This window comes from Carassius auratus, chromosome 38 (assembly GCF_003368295.1).
Source record: "Carassius auratus strain Wakin chromosome 38, ASM336829v1, whole genome shotgun sequence".
NCBI lineage: Eukaryota > Metazoa > Chordata > Actinopteri > Cypriniformes > Cyprinidae > Carassius > Carassius auratus.
Window position 1 is genome coordinate 476,124 of NC_039280.1, and position 18,746 is coordinate 494,869.

Consider the following 18,746-nt stretch of genomic DNA (forward strand, 5'->3'; position numbering starts at 1 on the left):
AACAGTGAAAGTAACAAAAACTTTTTGTTAAGTAAAATAATATTACATATTCTTTTGGTTTCTGTACCCAATTAAATACCCAATTAAATACAAATGCAATGATAAAAGAACAGATAAAAATATGCAATTAAGTTGCGATTAGTCACGAGTTAACTCATTACGATCATGCGATTAATCGTAACACACACATATATATATATATATATATGCGCCTGCATATACACACACAAAGTATAAATTTATACTACAAAAAAAATGTTTTTTGAGTATTTTTTTTATTTTATTTTCACATAACTAATAATTAAAAGGATTTAATTAGCCTTTAATTTTTATATCAGTTTTTGTAATTTTAGCAATTAATTAATATAGTTCAAATTTAATGTAAATATGCTTTTTAGAAAACGAACAAACAAAAACGAACCGTAATATAGAGTTGTACTTCGCACAAAGGCTTGATCTTTTCTCTGTGAGCAGCAGTGGTGACTCACCAGCGCAGGATACCACGTGGATTTCTTCTTGTCAATCGTGACGACTCCATCCACACACACCACTTTGCCATAAAGCTCTTCGTTTTGCTGCTGATCGCCCTCCTCTTCCTCACTAGATGATGAAGATGACTCCTCTTCTTGACTGTGGTACAAGATCATGGGTTAATGTGTAAATAACAACACATTGAAAGGTGCTTGAGTTATATTAATATCCCCGATGACACAAGAACAGATTTAAAATTCAGAGAGAAATATCGCTGCTGATCTACACAACAGAATCTGTTTTTTTAAAAGCTGCAATAATAATACCTCATTTTACATTTATGCGATTGAAAAATGTAAGATATGACTCATGGAATCATGTTCAAATCACATTTGACCAAAATAAAAAGACGACACTATATTTTGCATACAGAAAATTACATATATTTTTAGATAAATTAAAAATTAAGAACTACTATGATATTTTTGCATTACAACTTTATTATTATCAATTATTTGTTTTATAGTACAATAATTTGACAATAAGACTGCCTCAGCATATAATTAATTTTAAGGCAATTTGAAATTAAATGTAACATTGTGAAACAATATGAACTGCAATTAAAAGTTCTTAGCATTTAAAAAAAAAAGTTATTTTAACCAATCAACACTTCCGTTTCAGATTCTGCTTTTCAGTGCTAGTAGGGTTGCCATGACAATAAACAAACAAACAAACCAACAAAAATAAATCACGAACAAATTTCTTCGTTATTTAAGTCGACCGGAGTTTCTTTCTTTCATCAAATTCAGTTCAATGACTGCAAACACACAAGTGCATCTTAATTTGGCATTCAGACAGTGAAGAACAGTCTCTAATGGAGAGCCAGATAAAGCTAAACATGATTCAATCGACCCACTCACAGAACGATAAGCATCACCTGTATCCCAGCGGCACAATAGAAGACGCTGCTTTTCTTTTGCTCGCGTGTTCTGATGAAGATAATCAGTAATTAGGCTCTGTGAGCTGACGAGCTTCTCACTTGCCAATACTGGATATGGAGCGTGACTCGACGGCCGCTCTCAATTAACATCCGACACTACAACTCACCGCCAAGAGAGCCAATCTTGTTAGCGTTAAACGAGCCAATCAACAGCCTGCATCACGAATAAACATGACCTGATAAACCACAGGGACTCCTGCTCACTCAAACCACCAAACAAATCCAAGAAAACCTGCACTCGTGTGCAAAAGACTCTCGGTCATAGTTTTTCGAAAAATAGAAAATACCAAAAAAAATTGCTAATTACATAAGAAAAATAAACTTTATGCAACTTTTACATTTTGCAATTTTGCTTCCAGCAATGGCGCAAAAAAAAAGAAGGAAGAAAACTATTATAATATTATAAAACTATTATGAAATTATTAAAATTTAAACAATTTAAAAAAAAATTGTGGTAATTTAAGAAAAATAAAAGTTGAAATACAATGAAATATAAATATTGCATGAAAAATTTTAATGAACATTTGAAATGAATAAGTACTAAAGCTATGTGGAAATATACAAAAAAAATTACAAAAGCACGTAAAATTACTCAAACTTAAACTAAAACTGAAATAAATAAAATAAATTTAATTCCTTAAAAAACACTATTACTATATAAATACGAAAAAAAGAAAGAAAAAAAACACTATGGAAATAAAGAGACTGATAAACTAGCAAAGATTTGTTTATTAAGAAGGAAAGATAAAGTTTATGTAATTATACATTTGGTAATTTTGCTTCAATCAGTGTTAAAAAAGAATTACAACTATTATTAGATTCTAAAATTACTTAAAAAATTAAAACTATTAAAACCATTCACGGTAATTGAAATAAAGTTGAAATAAAATATAGTGCACGAAAATATTCAACATTTTAAATAAGTTGAAGTTGAAGTACTATAATAACGAATAAAGCTATGTGAAAATATCAAAATGAGTACAACTTAAACTAAAACTAATATGAAAATACACAAATAAATGCACATTTAAAACATAAAAAAAACTATTATACTGTATATATAAATGCTAAAATTAGTTAAACTGAAAAAATAGAAAGCTATATAGAAATACATATAAAACATAAATGACAAAAGCAAATACAATTATTAAACAAACTAAAACTAAAATTAAAGCCAATTCAAAACATGAATGAATACTATAAAAGTGTAAAGATAATGTTAAAATAACATTGACGTAAAGTCAATTTAGCTTAATATTTCTACTAAAAGCAGGGAAAAATGCTTGTTAAGGATCCATGACATTATTTCCTCACTGGTGCATGTATCTTTATCAGACTAACGTGTCAATAACTTCCAGCAGCACTTTGCTTTACGTGATTCAATTGCAAAACATATTGCTAAACATAACACTCACATGGGATTGGAGCGTCGGCCTCCGCGGTTTCCTTTTTTGCCAATGACAGGAGAGCCGAAGTGTTCGGGGTTCGTCAGAGGAAGCCTGTCGAGCGTCTGGAAGAGAAACAGACATGAGATTTACCAGCCAGTGCTAAAATATAAATAAAGCCCATAAAAATACTAGTGAAATATGCAATATATTGATTTATAATAGAAATTGTGAATATAACACAAAACAAAACACACACATACATCATGCAAGCAAAAACTTTTATTTTTTTATCCAATTAATCGCGATTAATCGTTTGACTTTTTAAAAAAATTTTTATATATGTTCAAGATCATCTCAGCGTATGTCTGAAAGTCTGTTCATCTTTAATAGAAATGCATCTTAAATGATATTAGTGTCCAGAAAAGGATGTGATGTACAGGAGTCTGCTAGCGATCTAAACCAATGAGAAAGCAGAAAGCAGACTTGCCTCACTCTCAGCGAAGTGTCGGGCTCCTTTCAGGCAGAGAGACGAGCGCCTGAGGGTCTTCTCATCACCGTCATTAAACACTAAGCCCAGGAGAAAGAGAGAGAGAGGAGTTATCAGATGCACAAACACTCAGGACAGAGTTAAGAAAAGCCGGTGCTTTAAAAGAGCCGCCCACCGCTCTTCAGCTGTAATGAGAAACTCACAGTGAACTCACAGGCCTCCTTCTCAACTGAATCACTTATTGATTTAATCAGTACTCTGGTTCTTGATGCACTTCCGGCACAGTTTCTGTGTAAACGGCTGAAGAGAGTCCATTTCATGCGTTTATGAAAAATAAAACTCTGAGTAAATCACCATTTGGCTTGTAGCTTCTTTAAGAGCTGCGACATACAATATGGTTTAAATTGAACTGAAAGAACGACAGTCAGATCCAAACCATCTGCTAGAGAAACATCAGCTGTGACTCATCCAGAGCGCATCAAGTTCATTTTCTCTCCATGTGAAGATGCATGTGTGGATTATATTCATATTAAGACATCAAATATAAAATACATATGAGGCATGAAATCACTTTGTTTTATGTTTTTGTGAGAGATGGACACGGATCTCATTTATGATGCTGAGTGACACAAATCCTGGGATGGTTTCACTAACATGCATAGAAAAAAATGGCTGTTTTAATTGTCATAGGTATATATTTAACACAAATACAAAATATATGTTGATGACTATTGTCACGGATCAGTGTGGCAAAAAAAAAAAAGTCTGTATATAACATTATAGTTTAATATTACAGAAATCATTAACCATATAAAGAATATACTACAAATAATAATTTTTTTACTTACTTTATTTTTAAACTAATTTAAAAAAAGTTTTCATTTAACTTAAATAAAATAGTAATATATATTATATAATATTAAAATATTTTTTTATAAATATACCGGTGTGCATATTATATACTCACACACTATTCTATTTATATTTATTTATTTAAAAAATGTATTAATTTTATTATTTTTTTTTTTTTTACAAAAATGTAATTGACAAATATATATATAAATAAAATATTAATTATAATAGTATATTTATATAAAATAACCTTTTCTTTAAATAATGCATATACATAAATTAATTAATTATAATCTAAAAAATTATAATTCTCATAAAATAAAATATATTTTAATTATTGAGCCCTGACATGATCTCAGATTGACTGTACTGCTCTCACATATGAAGCTATAAACTAAAGTAAACCATAAAACGAGGATGGAAGTGGTGTTTCCATCTCGGTCTCAGACACATAAGCAGCTGAAGACATGCAGTGTTGGATGAGATGAGAGGAGATGTGGTGCTCTTACCGACGGTGTATAAACTAGCATCAGTGAGTTTGTTGATGGTGGCCTCCTGATAGACCCCATCTGGGTTCCTGGCTTCCACCACAGCGCCCACCTAAAACACACACACACACACACACACACACACACACACTCGTATTCACAGGGTTTCTGCGCTCCTGACCAGCTGGAACTGGATTCATGCCCCAGCGGGTGTTAAAACACTCAAACTGGAGATAAACAGACTGACATTATCAGAAGATTAACGCTCTGTGAGGGACTCTCACGTCACCTTTACAGTAAAATACCATGGACATATCATTGTGAAGTGATGCTTTCAGATGATTCTGAATGATTAACATATTCATATAAAGACACATTACACAGAAACCTGTCAAAAACATGTCCAGATCCGTCACAAAAATAAATCAATACAGTAAAATAACATGCATAAAGAAAGAAAGCTTATTTTAGCACCATTAAATTATTATTTTTTTTATAATATTCTCTTGACAATTAATGTGATTAATATGAGTGTAATACAGAAAAAAAAGGTTTTCCAGTGCATGAAGAGAGCAAGCGCTATTAAAAATGTTGTAACATGTTGTAAGTTAATCTGATTATTAATATTAGTGCAATGCAAAATAAATGAATAAATAAAAATATGATATACATTTATACTGTATTTACATGTCATGGTAGTATCTGCTAAATACTGCCTTTATATAAAATTTCAATACAATTCTGATTTTCAATTTTATTGCAAAAATATTTAATAATACAACAATACTGTACTAATTTCTTATTATATAATTAATGATTTTTTCATTATAAAGAACACTATTACAGTAACACAAATCAAATAAGAATAACCAATGAGAATTAAAATTAGAAATTTATTAAAAATGAAAATAAATTAATACATTTTTTTTTAAATAAAAATTTTAGGATATATCCTGATTTTTCTTCCTGCCAAATATAATTCAGTTTCCTCCTTTTTCAGTTTTTTGATTGTGAAGATCTTCAAATTATACAAACATTTTACCATAGTTTGCAGTTTTATTGCTTGTGTTTCAAGCGTGACAGATCAGACTTGTGATTCTGTGAATAAATATCTAGCTGTGAGTATTAATCTAGTCTGTTTTCTCCTCTTCCAGCCCGTGCAGCTCTTAAGACGTCTGCTTGTAAAGACACTCATGAGCACATTTGTTATTATTTCTCTCTGAAGGAGAATTGCTAAGCACTCAAAAAGCAAACAGTTCAGCCAGACATCATTGAGATGTTTTCTGATGAGCTGATGGCAGCCGGCGCAGAATAATTACTGTCATATTCATAATCACAGCTACAGATGCAGCGGCTGCTCTGCCAGGAGATGTTCAAACAAATGACTGAGCGAAAAAAGAGAAAAATATAAACCGCATCAATATGAAACAGAGGATTATCAGAGAGAAATCAGAGCGGCTTTATCTTGACAGATGTGATGCTTTTACTGAACGTGGAGTTTCTTAAGTCTTATACAGCTTCTGTATCATACTGTATTTGATGTGCAAGGCCTCTAATGATGGACATAATCAAGATTCTGCTGTTAATCCAACATCACACAATCTCCTCCATGTCTTCTGTCCTCTGGTGATACTTTAGACTTTCTTTATCCAGTAAAAATTTAAAAAGACAGCAAACTGAAACTATAACCAGTAGATGGCAGCTGAGGAGCACTTAGTCCTTCATTTGCACATTTTTGCTTTATATTTAGATATTATAAAATCACTTTTATAAAATATGAAATCATCAGGAAATCAAATGCTGTCAAAGCTTTGCACTTTTCATGTGTTTGAAGTAAGAAAAGTTGCAAAGTGCCTGAACTTTTGTTCAATTTGCGAGTGATTTAAAGTTAAGAGCGCTCCATTTTTATTCTCCGATGTTGTCCGTCAGTTCAGTTTAATACCATACAAAGAATGAATGAGACATTTAATGAGAGCAGAATAGAATTTTTCATATTAAAATTAACTTTTGCACATTAGTGTTGTTAATAAAAGCACATTTTGTATGCTTCCCAACTCCAGCTCAGTACTTTACTGTCAAATGAAGCCAAGAATACAATAAATAAACTAGTAATATTATTATTAACTGTACTTGTTAATGCTAAACAATAGGTTTTGATTAAATTAATTTAGTTTTTAATCATCAGGATCATTAACTGATGGACTGGAGTGCTGTGGATTATTATAGTGATGTTTTTATCAGCTGTTTGGACTCTCATTCTGACGGCACCCATTCACTGCAGAGCATCCATTGATGAGACACTGATGCAATGCTACATTTCTCCAAATCTGATGAAGAAACAAACTCATTCTGATCTTGAAAGGTGAGTCAATTATGAGAAATGTTTCCTTTTTGCTTGAACTATTCCCTTAAGACACGGTGTCTTCTGAACCTGATCAAACAAGCCTGTATGTGTGCAGCAGGAGGCAGACCGGCTCTTACCTTCAGCAGTCCTCTGATGTGTTCATCGTGCACCTCTGCAGTGGACGAGCTGGGTTTGAAGGTGACCTGGAAAGAGCCACACACAGTCAGTGAGGACAGTAAACATGGAAGGGCTTTCCCTAAAGGCCAAGACGCATCGATCGCTCATATCAGGCAGATAAACCCCACCAGAGCGAGCCCAGGGTCCCTGTCACTGAATCACAGAAGAGGATTACACTGAAAGTGGGGCGGACAAAACATGCTGTGCACGAGGATGGGATAAAAATGCAGGAACAAGATGTCATATTTCCATAAATACCCACAACACTGTGAGACGCCACAAATCAGGCTGCGCAAAACTGCAGAATTAAGACTCTGCATCTTTTGGGTTCACAAACTGGAGTATGAATTCGACTGAAACGTTCCTGGAGGAAGTTGAAAGTGAATGACAGGAAGAAGATTTACTGAACTGCACCAGTAGAAAAGCAAAACAACAGAGTTTAATGATGCGTTCGCTAGCAACACCAAAGCCACAGGTTCGATTCCCAGGTAATGCATAAACTGAAAACTGCAAAGCAAGGAGTTTTGAAAACATAAATGCATTAAAAGGCATAAATATAGAATTTAATAAGTAATCAAATAATGCAATTTTTTTTTCTTCAAGTAGAACATATTTTTCTGAATTGACTAATTCATTTTATGATTTTTTATTGTATTATTTTAATAAAATAAGAAGTTTTCTAAACTAAGTTTATTATATTTACATTATGCATTTAGCAGACACTTTGATAAATTATTTTTGTGATTTATTTTAATAATTTGTTATAATTCATATTTTAGTAAATTTTATAAATTGTATTATTTTATTTTATATAAAATAATATTTATTTTATAGATTGTACGTTACAACCCATCACGCACCCTAAGGTCACAAAACGCTGGACTTTTGGTCGTTCCTAGGATAGCAAAGTCCTCTAAAGGAGGTAGAGCTTTCTCACATTTGGCTCCCAAACTCTGGAATAGCCTTCCTGATAATGTTCGGGGTTCAGACACACTCTCTCTGTTTAAATCTAGATTAAAAACACATCTCTTTCGCCAAGCATTCGATAATGTATCTTTTAAATCGTGAGTGTAGTTGCATCTGATCAAATGCGCATTCTTATTCTTTAGCTTGAGTTAAACTAATTTTACTTTGTTGGAACAGCAGCTATGCTAATGATGTCTGTATTTGTTCCTATGTTTTTGCCACGGGATGTACTAGGATTTACACAAGCTCCAGTCTGGATCCAGAACACCTGAGAAGAGATGATGCTGACCCTCAGAGGACCTCAGATGATGCTAACCCTGAATCAACAAACAGAACTAACAATTATTGCTAAATGTGTGACTGCATCATATAATTATTATTAATTATTAATAATATTAATAATGTTCATCATCTGGCTGACTAAGTCTTGTAATAATTTTTCTACAAATCCTGTCAAACGTGCACAAACTGACAGTCACCACTTATAAGCTATTACTAAATATTGTAGAAACAATTTATGGAAAGTTGCTTTGTAATGATTTGTATTGTAAAAAGTGTTATACAAATAAACTTTAATTTAATTTAATTATTTATAGTTGTGTTTTATTTCAGTAAAACAAGTTTATTATATTTGCATTTATGGTTTTAGTGGACCCTTTTATTAGTATTTTTCATCTTTAAATTTCACATTTTCATGTTTTTTTTTCTAATTTATGGTTAAATAATTTTTATAGTTGTATATATTTTTTATAATATTATATTATATTATTATATTTATTATAACTTAAATTTATGCATTTTGCAGACACGTTTAAGAATTATTATTTTAGATTTTTATTTTTTTAAATAATTTCTTTAAGAAAATCAAACATCTTCATAAAATGTCTAATACTGTTCGGAGATAACCCCATAAACGGAAATATTAATAAAATGTAAATTCATTGATTATATGATTGCATTGATGTACTAATAATATCAGAAGTTCCATTAACTGTGAAGTCAATTACTCCAGCTCACAAGTGCTGTGTTGAGAGAAGTTGTATGTGTGTGTGTGTGTGTGTGTGTGTGTGTGTGTGTCTCGTCATCACAGGAGATAATAAATCTCACACTTCAGCTTCTCGTGGCAGTCGTGTCTGATGAAGCTCTGATCACACACAGACACAAAAAACCCTAATCACAGACAGAGTCAGGACCAGGACGCATGGAGGAATGAAATTATAATAATATTAATAATAATAAGAATAATTCAAACTTAAGGTCAGACAGCTGCATCACATTATCTCAATGAGATGTTTCTATCAACAGAACACGTTTCAAACACATGCATCCACAGCTCCAATGCTCTGCTTGGATTTCTCTGACAATCTGAAAGAGTGAATGTGCGACGTAAAAACTCTTCTTCTAATGCATAAACAGAGAGAGAGAGAGAGAGAGAGAGAGAGAGAGATGCAATGATGTCATCAGAAGTACAATAGCAGGAATACGATTACAACCTTGAACAAGGTTTCTGGTCTGTGAGCAGGCAGCTAATCATATTTCAGGACTATGAGAGAGGAATTATAAAACATCAGAGAGAGAGAGAGACATCAGGAGAAACACATGAGAGGAGAGAGAGAGAGAGAGCAATGAAAACACATTCATTACGGGACTCCATTTGCTCTCCAAACACATTGTTTATATTTTTAAAATAAATTATTTGTTTTATTCCACAAGGATGCATTAAATTGATCAAAAGTGACAGTAAGGAATTATATATAGACCTTTTTTCTATATTCCAACTTTGACTTTACACAACAATTTTCAATAAATAATATAATCAAAAATGTTTCTTGAGCAGCAAATCATCATAAATGAAGGATCATGTGACTGGAGTACTGATGCTGAAAATTCATTTTCTATTGCGGGAGGGAATTCCATTTCAGGATGCATTCACATAGAAAACACGTTTTAAACTTGAATAATGTTTCACAGTTTTCCCTGTAATTTTGAGCCAGCCTTGTTTAGCAGAAGAGACTTGAAAATCAAATATAGAGACTTTTTTTTTATCAAATATGTTTAAATAATTTCGAAACATTGGGCTGGCATTGGGCTGCTTACTTTCAAAAGCAGGGTTGAATAACAAAAATAAACAGACCTCTGTCTTTATGCACTGTGTTGATTTCTGACTTGTCAAACATGCATTAAAGTGTTTTCTAATCACTGATCATCCACACATTCAGAACATGTCTTCAAATGATCGCGAGCAGCAGAGACAGCGGTTCACCTTTGCTTTGACGAGTCTCTTGGCGGTCTTGATCTTGGCCTCACAGAAGGCCCCTCTGTATTTGGCGCTCACGTCAGTGCCGACGGTCAGGTAAGGAGGCTCCTCCAGTGTCTGAACAACAACAAACACACAAAACATGCATCAGTTTCACTGGCCGTTTGTACAAAGCATGTGAGATCAGTCGTATGATCTGGAGAAACGAGTGTTCAGGGCACTAAAGCACAGTTCAATCACCCTCGACCCGAGTGAAAGTCTGCTGCAATGACTCCATTCACTTTACATAAAAATACAACTACAACAACGTGTGCTGGAGACCCATCATGAAGATGCATGCATACCGCTGTAAACCTCTTAGAAATCAGAATACTTCTAGGAAACAAAACCATGAGAACCAGGGCAAGAAAAATGGAGCCATAAGAAAACACTGAGGGTGTAATGGTGTAGCAACGTCTGAATCTGGAATATGGAAACCGTTTGACATTAAAATGCATCAGGAGTTATCGGAATATAGCTACAGGAAAAAAGCTAGCGTCAAGAAAATAACAAAGGTGTTTGCCACAATATTAATTTTAATACAACAGCAAAAGGCTGTTGGCCTACTAAACACACTCCTGAAGTTAAATAGCAGCAGCAACACAATATAATATTAGATATTATAAATACTAAAAAATGGAATGAAAAAATACTTCAAAATTGCAAGCAATGTAATAAAATGTAAACAAACTTGGTTTTCATCTTGTGTTTTCAAGAAAACATTCAGAAAACCCAAGAGACAATAAACACAAAAGTAATCAAATGTGAAATAACAGCCTCCTACTTTAATTAAAAACATTACACCCTTCAATTGTTTAAAGAATTGGTCATTAAAACAAAACGAATAAAGACAAATTACAAGCAATAAAACAAATATAAACAGCAAATTAAAGAAAATAATAATAGCAATGCTTGCTGGTTTTTAAGTATTTCAACTTAATTCTATTAATGCAGGTAATATTTAAACAAACATTCAGAAAATAAAATAAAACGATGTATATAAAACTAAGTTTTGTATTGTGTTGGAATGTAAGAAATTGGTGAATCAGTTTTATTTTAGTATCACTGATACAGAAGTTTAATTTTAATTTCAGTTAAAGATTTAGCAACTGTGGTGTTTTTGTCATTTTTTTTTTTTTTATCTTTTATTGGCTGTTTATTATTACTTGAAGCACATATTAAAAGTCTTATTTGGCAAAACCTTATTCTAAATCTTTAATCAATACTTAAATGTAACTACTTTACTGAGTATTTATAAGCAGTAGCCTAATCAGGAGTATATTGAGGCAAAAGTCATAGTTAAGAGTTAGTTGATAGTAAGAATTGGACTCTAAAATAACATGTAACCAGAATAATTTATTAAATTATCTATTACTTATTTGAAATAATTAAAATAACCTTTTCACATTTTTCCTTGGATCATTAACTTGTCAAGGCTGATAGAGGATTTAGGAAGCAATTAAATACTTTTTGGGGAGTGTAATTTGAATAGTAATTTAATTACACTGTTGAAGACTTAATTAGAAACTAGTAATTAATAACTTTTTTTTTAGAGTAACTTACCCAACACTACACGTCATTAATTGGGACCTTTTTTATGGTTTTTGAAAACAAAAGCACGTTTTTTTTCTTTAAAAAGCTAGACTTGTCTTGAGAACCTAGATTAAATTTCTAACCAAAGAGTCAAATTATATGGCTGGGTAAAACAAAAGAATTATCTTGATTCTCATTTCTACAATTCTATGGAATTGTTTTGATAGAGGCACCCAAGCTACAATTCTAGTTTCAACAGTATTAATTATTCAGACATCATTCTTTAGATTATATTAAGCATCAGCTGTATACAAAGTGACCAAAATTTGTTTTTTCGTCCACTGAAAATGGGTAAAATTCAATAGTCTGAACATGAAGCTGCATTGAGATCCCCATAACACTGGGACTGAATGATACAGGGTCTTGAAAATATATGCCTAAAGAAAGGTTTGGTAAGACCCAATATCCTAAATGTCTTTCTGATATCTTTAATACTCTCTGAGTTACAGGCATGCAAACTTTGGAGAAAAGTGCTTTTCCCCTATTTTTGAACAATCACCATTGACATGTAATGCTAAAGTCAATAGATTTTACTAATGGACCGACCAATCTCGGTGTAAAAAGAACAATGATGCTGCTATCTTTCTGAAGTCCTTTTGAAGTCCAGTCATCTCCCCTTTAATAAAAACTGCAATAAATATACTGCTTATTGTTCGTTAAAACATTTCTGTCCCTATGCCACTGCTGAAAAACTTGCATGCATGGAGAATTGTTTTGCAGTCGTGTTGTGACTCCCTGAACTGAAACTGAATCTGAAGGTGCTTTAACATAAACACTGAGTCTTTTCATGCAGCTGTTGCATTGAACTGAACAGAAAAAACCCATCATACTAGCTCCAGAGTGTCAGTAAATTAAAGCCAGCTGCTCAGTTTAAACTCCCAGCTTAAACAAACCACCGACTGCCAGATGACAAGAGCCTTACACCACAGAAGAGCTAATGATTCTGATGATCACATGATGAACAGCATGACAGCATGTGTTTTCTGCTCTAACTGCCATCAGACGCAAAACACTACATGCACTGGGGTGACCACAGCAGAAAAGACAATAAAACCCAAAAAGAAACCTGCAAAAAGCCATTCGAACACACAGAACTTCCATTGCCTTTAAATATAAATAAATTAAATTTTTAAATTATTAATTTAATTGCCATAATTGTAATCACAGAAATAAATAGAACGATAGAAGAATTGAACGATATATAGAGTCAGATGACAGAAAGATAGAACGATAGACAAACAGACAGACAGATGGGGTGTGAAGTGAAAGTGACGTGATATTCAGCCAAGTATGGTGACCCATACTCAGAATTCATTCTCTGCATTTAACCCATTCAAAGTGCACACACACACACACAGAGCAGTGAACACACACACAGAGCTGTGGGCATCATTTATGCTTCGGCGCCCGGGGAGCAGTTGGGGGTTCGATGCCTTGCTCAAAGGCACCTAAGTTGTGGTACTGCCGGCCCGAGATTCGAACCCACAACCCTAGGGTTAGAAGTTAAACTCTCTAACCACAAGGAATGCGAAGCTGAAACCCATTTCTTGCATACGTCTGTGTGTAGTGGTTCTTGAAGCACTGGCTCCAGCTGCAGTCCACTCTTTGTGAAGCTCCCCCACATTTTTTAATGGGTTTTGTTTCACAATCCTCTCAAGGTTATCTCTATTGCTTGTACACTTTTTTTCTACCACATATTTTCCTTCCCTTGTCCTCTCTATTAATGTACTTGGACACAGAGCTCTGTGAACAGCCAGCCTCTTTTGCAATGACCTTTTGTGTCTTGCCCTCCTTATGCACGGTGTTAATGGTCGTCTTTTGGGCAACTGTCAAGTCAGCAGTCTTCTCCGTGATTGTGTGTCCTACAGAACTAGACTGAGAGACCATTTAAAGGCTTTGCAGGTGTTTTGAGTTAATTAGCTGATTAGAGTGTGGCACCAGGTGTCTTCAATATTGAACCTTTTCAATTCAGATACTGAATTTGGGATTTTCCTTAGTTGTCAGTTATAATCATCAAAATTAAAAGAAATAAACATCTTAAATATATCAGTCTGTGTGTAATGAATGAATATTATATACAAGTTTCACTTTTTGAATGGAATTAGTGAAATAAATCAACTTTTTGATGATATCCTATTTATATGACCAGCACCTGTAAATATATATATACAGGCAATATGTAATAAATATATATATAATATATAATAAAACAATAACAAAACAATACAGACATAATCTGAAAAACCAAGCCTTGTGCATTATGTTGGTTTTATACCTTTATCTAAAATAGTGTCGGTTTAATTAATTTGTTTACAGTATATAAAACATTTGAAAAATATAGATTCAATACTTTACATAAAAACAATAAAAGCATAATCTGAAAAACTAAGCCTTGTGCATTAAACTGAATAATATTCTGTATATTTTACATTTGGTTTGATACCTTTAGATCAAATGGTGTTGTCATTTAATGGATTTATATTATTGCATACATTAAAAGTTTTCAAATTATTATAAAACACATAAAATGGTAATTCAAACAAAAACAGAACTTTGTGCAATAACAAGGATGTTTTTCTAAATATTTTAGTATTGGTTTTATATTATAATGTCACATAGCTAAATTGTTTAATTAATTTAAATGGTTAATGTTTTCAATCAGTATCAACAAACAAAATATCGCAATACTCACATGTATCGAGATTTTCTTCCATCCTTACTGTTCTGGGCTGCATTTTCCAAAAGCATCGTAAGCTTAAGTTGATTTTAGAACCATTGTCACGAATGGAGCTACGCACAGGCATACGATGCTTTTGGGAAACGCAGCCCTGGCTGATTCAAGTGCTTTTGATTCACTAAAAGGAACTTAGTGACTCATAAGAATCATTCTTTTTAGGGTCACTATATCATATGTTCCATGCTATAGATTCAGTAGCAGTCTTGGACTTTACAGTTTTTTAAGTATTTGATATTAAAAGGGGGGGTGAAATGCTATTTCATGCATACTGAGTTTTTTACACTGTTAAAGAGTTGGATTCCCATGCTAAACATGGACAAAGTTTCAAAAATTAAGTTGTACGTTTGAAGGAGTATTTCTTATCCAAAAATACTCCTTCCGGTTTGTCACAAGTTTCGGAAAGTTTTTTTCGAGTATGGCTCTGTGTGACGTTAGATGGAGAGGAACTTCCTTATATGGGTCCTGAGGGCACTTCTGCCGGAAGAGCGCGCGCTCCCGTATAGCAGAGCACTGAGAGCAGAGGCATTCACTGATCAGAGCGAGAGCGTCGCGAAATGTCACAAAAGGAGTGTGTTTTTGGTTGCCAGGGCAAGACAACCCTGCACAGATTACCAAAAGAGAAACAGCATTAAGGGACCAGTGGATGGAGTTTATTTTTACAGAGCATCAACGGAGTTGTGCAAGTGTTTGTGTTTGTTCCCCTGCATTTCGAAGATGCTTGTTTTACAAACAAAGCCCAGTTTGACGACGGATTTGCGTATAGTTTATTTCTTAAGGATAATGCAGTCCCAACGAAAAAGGGTCACTCACGATCGTGTGTTGGAACCGCAGGCGGTGAGTAAAACTGCTTCAAATATCTCTGCCTCCTTTTTAGTGCGTCCCCTCCCATGCCAGAGACCCGGGTTCGAGCCCCGCTCGGAGCGAGTCGTTGCTGCTGCTGCTCTCGTTCAGTTTCAGCCTCTGGATCTGATTCTGGATCATAAATATACGCTGAATCTGACTGTTAGCCATGGTTTGTTTTGGATGATGGTTTTTTCCTCAAGGTAATGTCACAGCTTCCACACGCTCTCAACGCAAAAGCTTACTCGCGCTCGTGATTCTTTAGCTCCGCCCACACGTCACGCCTCCAGCCGGTCGTGTTTTTCCGGGAAAAATCGGTACAGACTTTCTCTTCTTTCTCTTATGAATATAATAAAACTAAATACTTTTTGGAGTTAGGAAGGATGCAGTACTACTCTATAGGTACTCAAGATGAACAGGATATTGAGTGAAAACGAGCATTTCACCCCCCCTTTTAAATGTAAAATTGAGAACCAACGAACGGCATGAAAATCATTTAGTTCAGGTACTATTAACAACTTCCTTCTAGAACATTTTTAAATTAGTTTTCTGATATTAAGTTGTACATACAATTTCCTTCCAATGCATAACAGATATCGTTTCCGCAAGGTTTCCCAGCTTCCCACACGGCGAGCCGCTGATCATCACAAACTCTCTCAGTCTCCTGAAGGAACGGTGGCGCTGCCAAAGAGTGAAGTACCCAGCCTGCTCTGCTCCGCTGGCCCATCCTGTGGCTCTCGGCCTGACGGGGCACCAGCAGACACACCACAGATGTTCATTAACATCACACAAACGGCCCTGACAATCTGCTCTTAGATGACTGCCATCAGTCCTCACACGCTCTGAGAAACAACAGTCAGCTCTCCAGTGAATATGGAAACATCATCTCCAGTTGCTTCATAACCATTTACAGTTTCATTTGACAAAACCTATTGTCATATACACACAGAAACTTAAATGAATTCACAGCCAACTGTCAAAAAAAGTCAGTTTTTTACCAGAAATTTTGACATATCACTATTGTACAGTATCATCATTTAAGCTTTAATTTTTAAGGACTAGCTACACAATTATTGTTCCTTGTTGTGCAGCACATTGTTTGTCTAACTTATTTGATTAAAAGATAAAATACATTTGTTTTATGCTTTTCATTTAACCAGAATATGTAAAATACAACAAAAACAATTCATAGGGCACTATTATTATAAACAAATGAATAAATAAAATTGCTTTTATGAATTGAATTTTGATTAGAATATTAAGATGGAAACCAGAGAATTTGGTGTTTTAAGGAAAACAAATTGTTACATAAATTGTACATGCTTTGATTAATAAAATGTAATTTAACAATTACAATGGAGTCGAGAGAAATTGAAACGGGAAAAAAAAATGCAGATTTAATGTGGCCTTACAAAATCTGCAGAGTATACCACCAGGGAAACCCACAATCCTCAACGTGACTTTGCAATTATAAACAACAATGAAGCCACTGTAATGATACTTGTTAAAATATTCATCTTTCCATAATGCAACTTTGCTCATTTGGTGTGTTTAATAAAGGATGTCGAGACTCGAGGGATATTTAGCCTCAAAACCAACAACGGTGTTGTTCCCAGTTCAGTGTTTGCAGCTGAAGTTAGTGCTGTCGGCGGAGGGATATATTTGTTGGTTATTTACATTTTAGATTATATGGACAGTTTGTGTATATCTTATTGTTTTTAACGGCATTACAAGCAAACCAACAAACAGTATTATCGGTCGCGTGTCTAATAACTGCTGTCCAGGGGGATGCATTTTATTTCCAGTCTTAAAGTACTTTTTCGAAGTTAGCTCTGTGGCTAGTAAGTTGTTACGCTGTTCATTTTTGTTTGTAAAATGGCCACAGTGGCCGGTGGACAAAAAAGTTAATTTCCAGTTTAGTTTAAATTTTCGTTTAGTTGTTTACATCTGGCCACGTTAACAGAATTGATGGCGATGCATTCATCAGCGATTTCAGAACTAATGCTTCAATCAGAATTTCATCCGTTTTCCAATACAAGCTTTCCTTTCACAGATGAGTTCTGTAGCACTTACGGATTGTCTTCTACAAGTCTCACCTGTGAGTGTCACGGTGCGAGCTCTTTAGGTGAGATATGTGGCTTTATTGATGGCAATAAATCAATAGTGGCAGATCAAGTCAGTGGAAGAGGGACTTCATTCCGACATAAACCCCTCATTAGTTTAAAGAGCGGCTCGCCTGGGAACACACGCGGCTGCAGAGTGTTTACATGACCATCCCTTGGCAATTCCAGGCTGTTTCCCAAATCCCCCCCCTCCCCTTGCATTCTCACACTGCCGAACTGAGGAATGATATTAAGACATTAGGAAAAGTTTGTGTTTGGCAAGATCTTCACGACCACAGCGGTCCCAATGAGTGATGGATCTATTGTGTTCTGCTACAAGAGCTCTGGATTGGTCGGGAGAAAACTGTAAGACCTCAAAAAACCCTTTTTTAATAAAGTCGACTTGTTATTTTCCTCTCAGCCGCAGTGCTCAGTGCATTGACGTTCTTGAGCGCGTTTTGGTAAGATATGAGTGTAATTTCTTACCATGACCCATCAAAAAATAAGCTAACAAAGAGTTACCGCTTCATTTCTTTCCACTGAATTCTGATGAAACAAAAAACAAAAAAAGCAGCTTCTCTGAACCTTAACACAAAAATGACCTTTCAGAATGAAAATACGATTAAGATGTCGGACATGACAAACTGATATATCCAGCGATTCTGGTCTCTAGATATGATTTCACATTGCTTAATTAAATTACAATTGGCTGTTTTTCATCTGTTTGAGCCACTGCTAGACAAAAACTTAAACATAAGCCTCTTGATGTAACATTTATGCTCATTGACATCCACTCAAAAACTGCTAATATATTTCACAGTTAATTACAAACAAATGGCAAGTAACACATTGAGTTAATGGAAAGAAAGTTCCTTGTTGTTTTTTTACAGTGTTAGGGTCTAGATTTGTCAACTTAGTGCGAGCAAAAAATGATAATAAAAATAAAAACGAATAATAAAAATAAATTTGATGTTAGAAAGAGACAGTTTAACTAAAAATGAAAAT

The 18,746-nt window shown here is 34.1% G+C and overlaps 1 protein-coding gene across 3 annotated transcripts in view; it reads right to left on the reverse strand.

The window, feature by feature from the left end:
• arid4b (AT-rich interaction domain 4B) overlaps positions 1-18,746 on the reverse strand; it is a 67,439-nt gene that overhangs the window by 34,131 nt on the left and 14,562 nt on the right. For all 3 annotated transcript variants that reach the window (XM_026223350.1, XM_026223349.1, XM_026223348.1), the window contains exons 3-8: positions 10,437-10,547; positions 7,168-7,233; positions 4,708-4,798; positions 3,347-3,426; positions 2,887-2,981; positions 489-630 (exon numbers count right to left, since the gene is read on the reverse strand). In XM_026223350.1, coding sequence (XP_026079135.1) covers positions 489-630; positions 2,887-2,981; positions 3,347-3,426; positions 4,708-4,798; positions 7,168-7,233; positions 10,437-10,547 — 585 coding nt within the window. The remainder of the gene's footprint in view (positions 1-488; positions 631-2,886; positions 2,982-3,346; positions 3,427-4,707; positions 4,799-7,167; positions 7,234-10,436; positions 10,548-18,746) is intronic.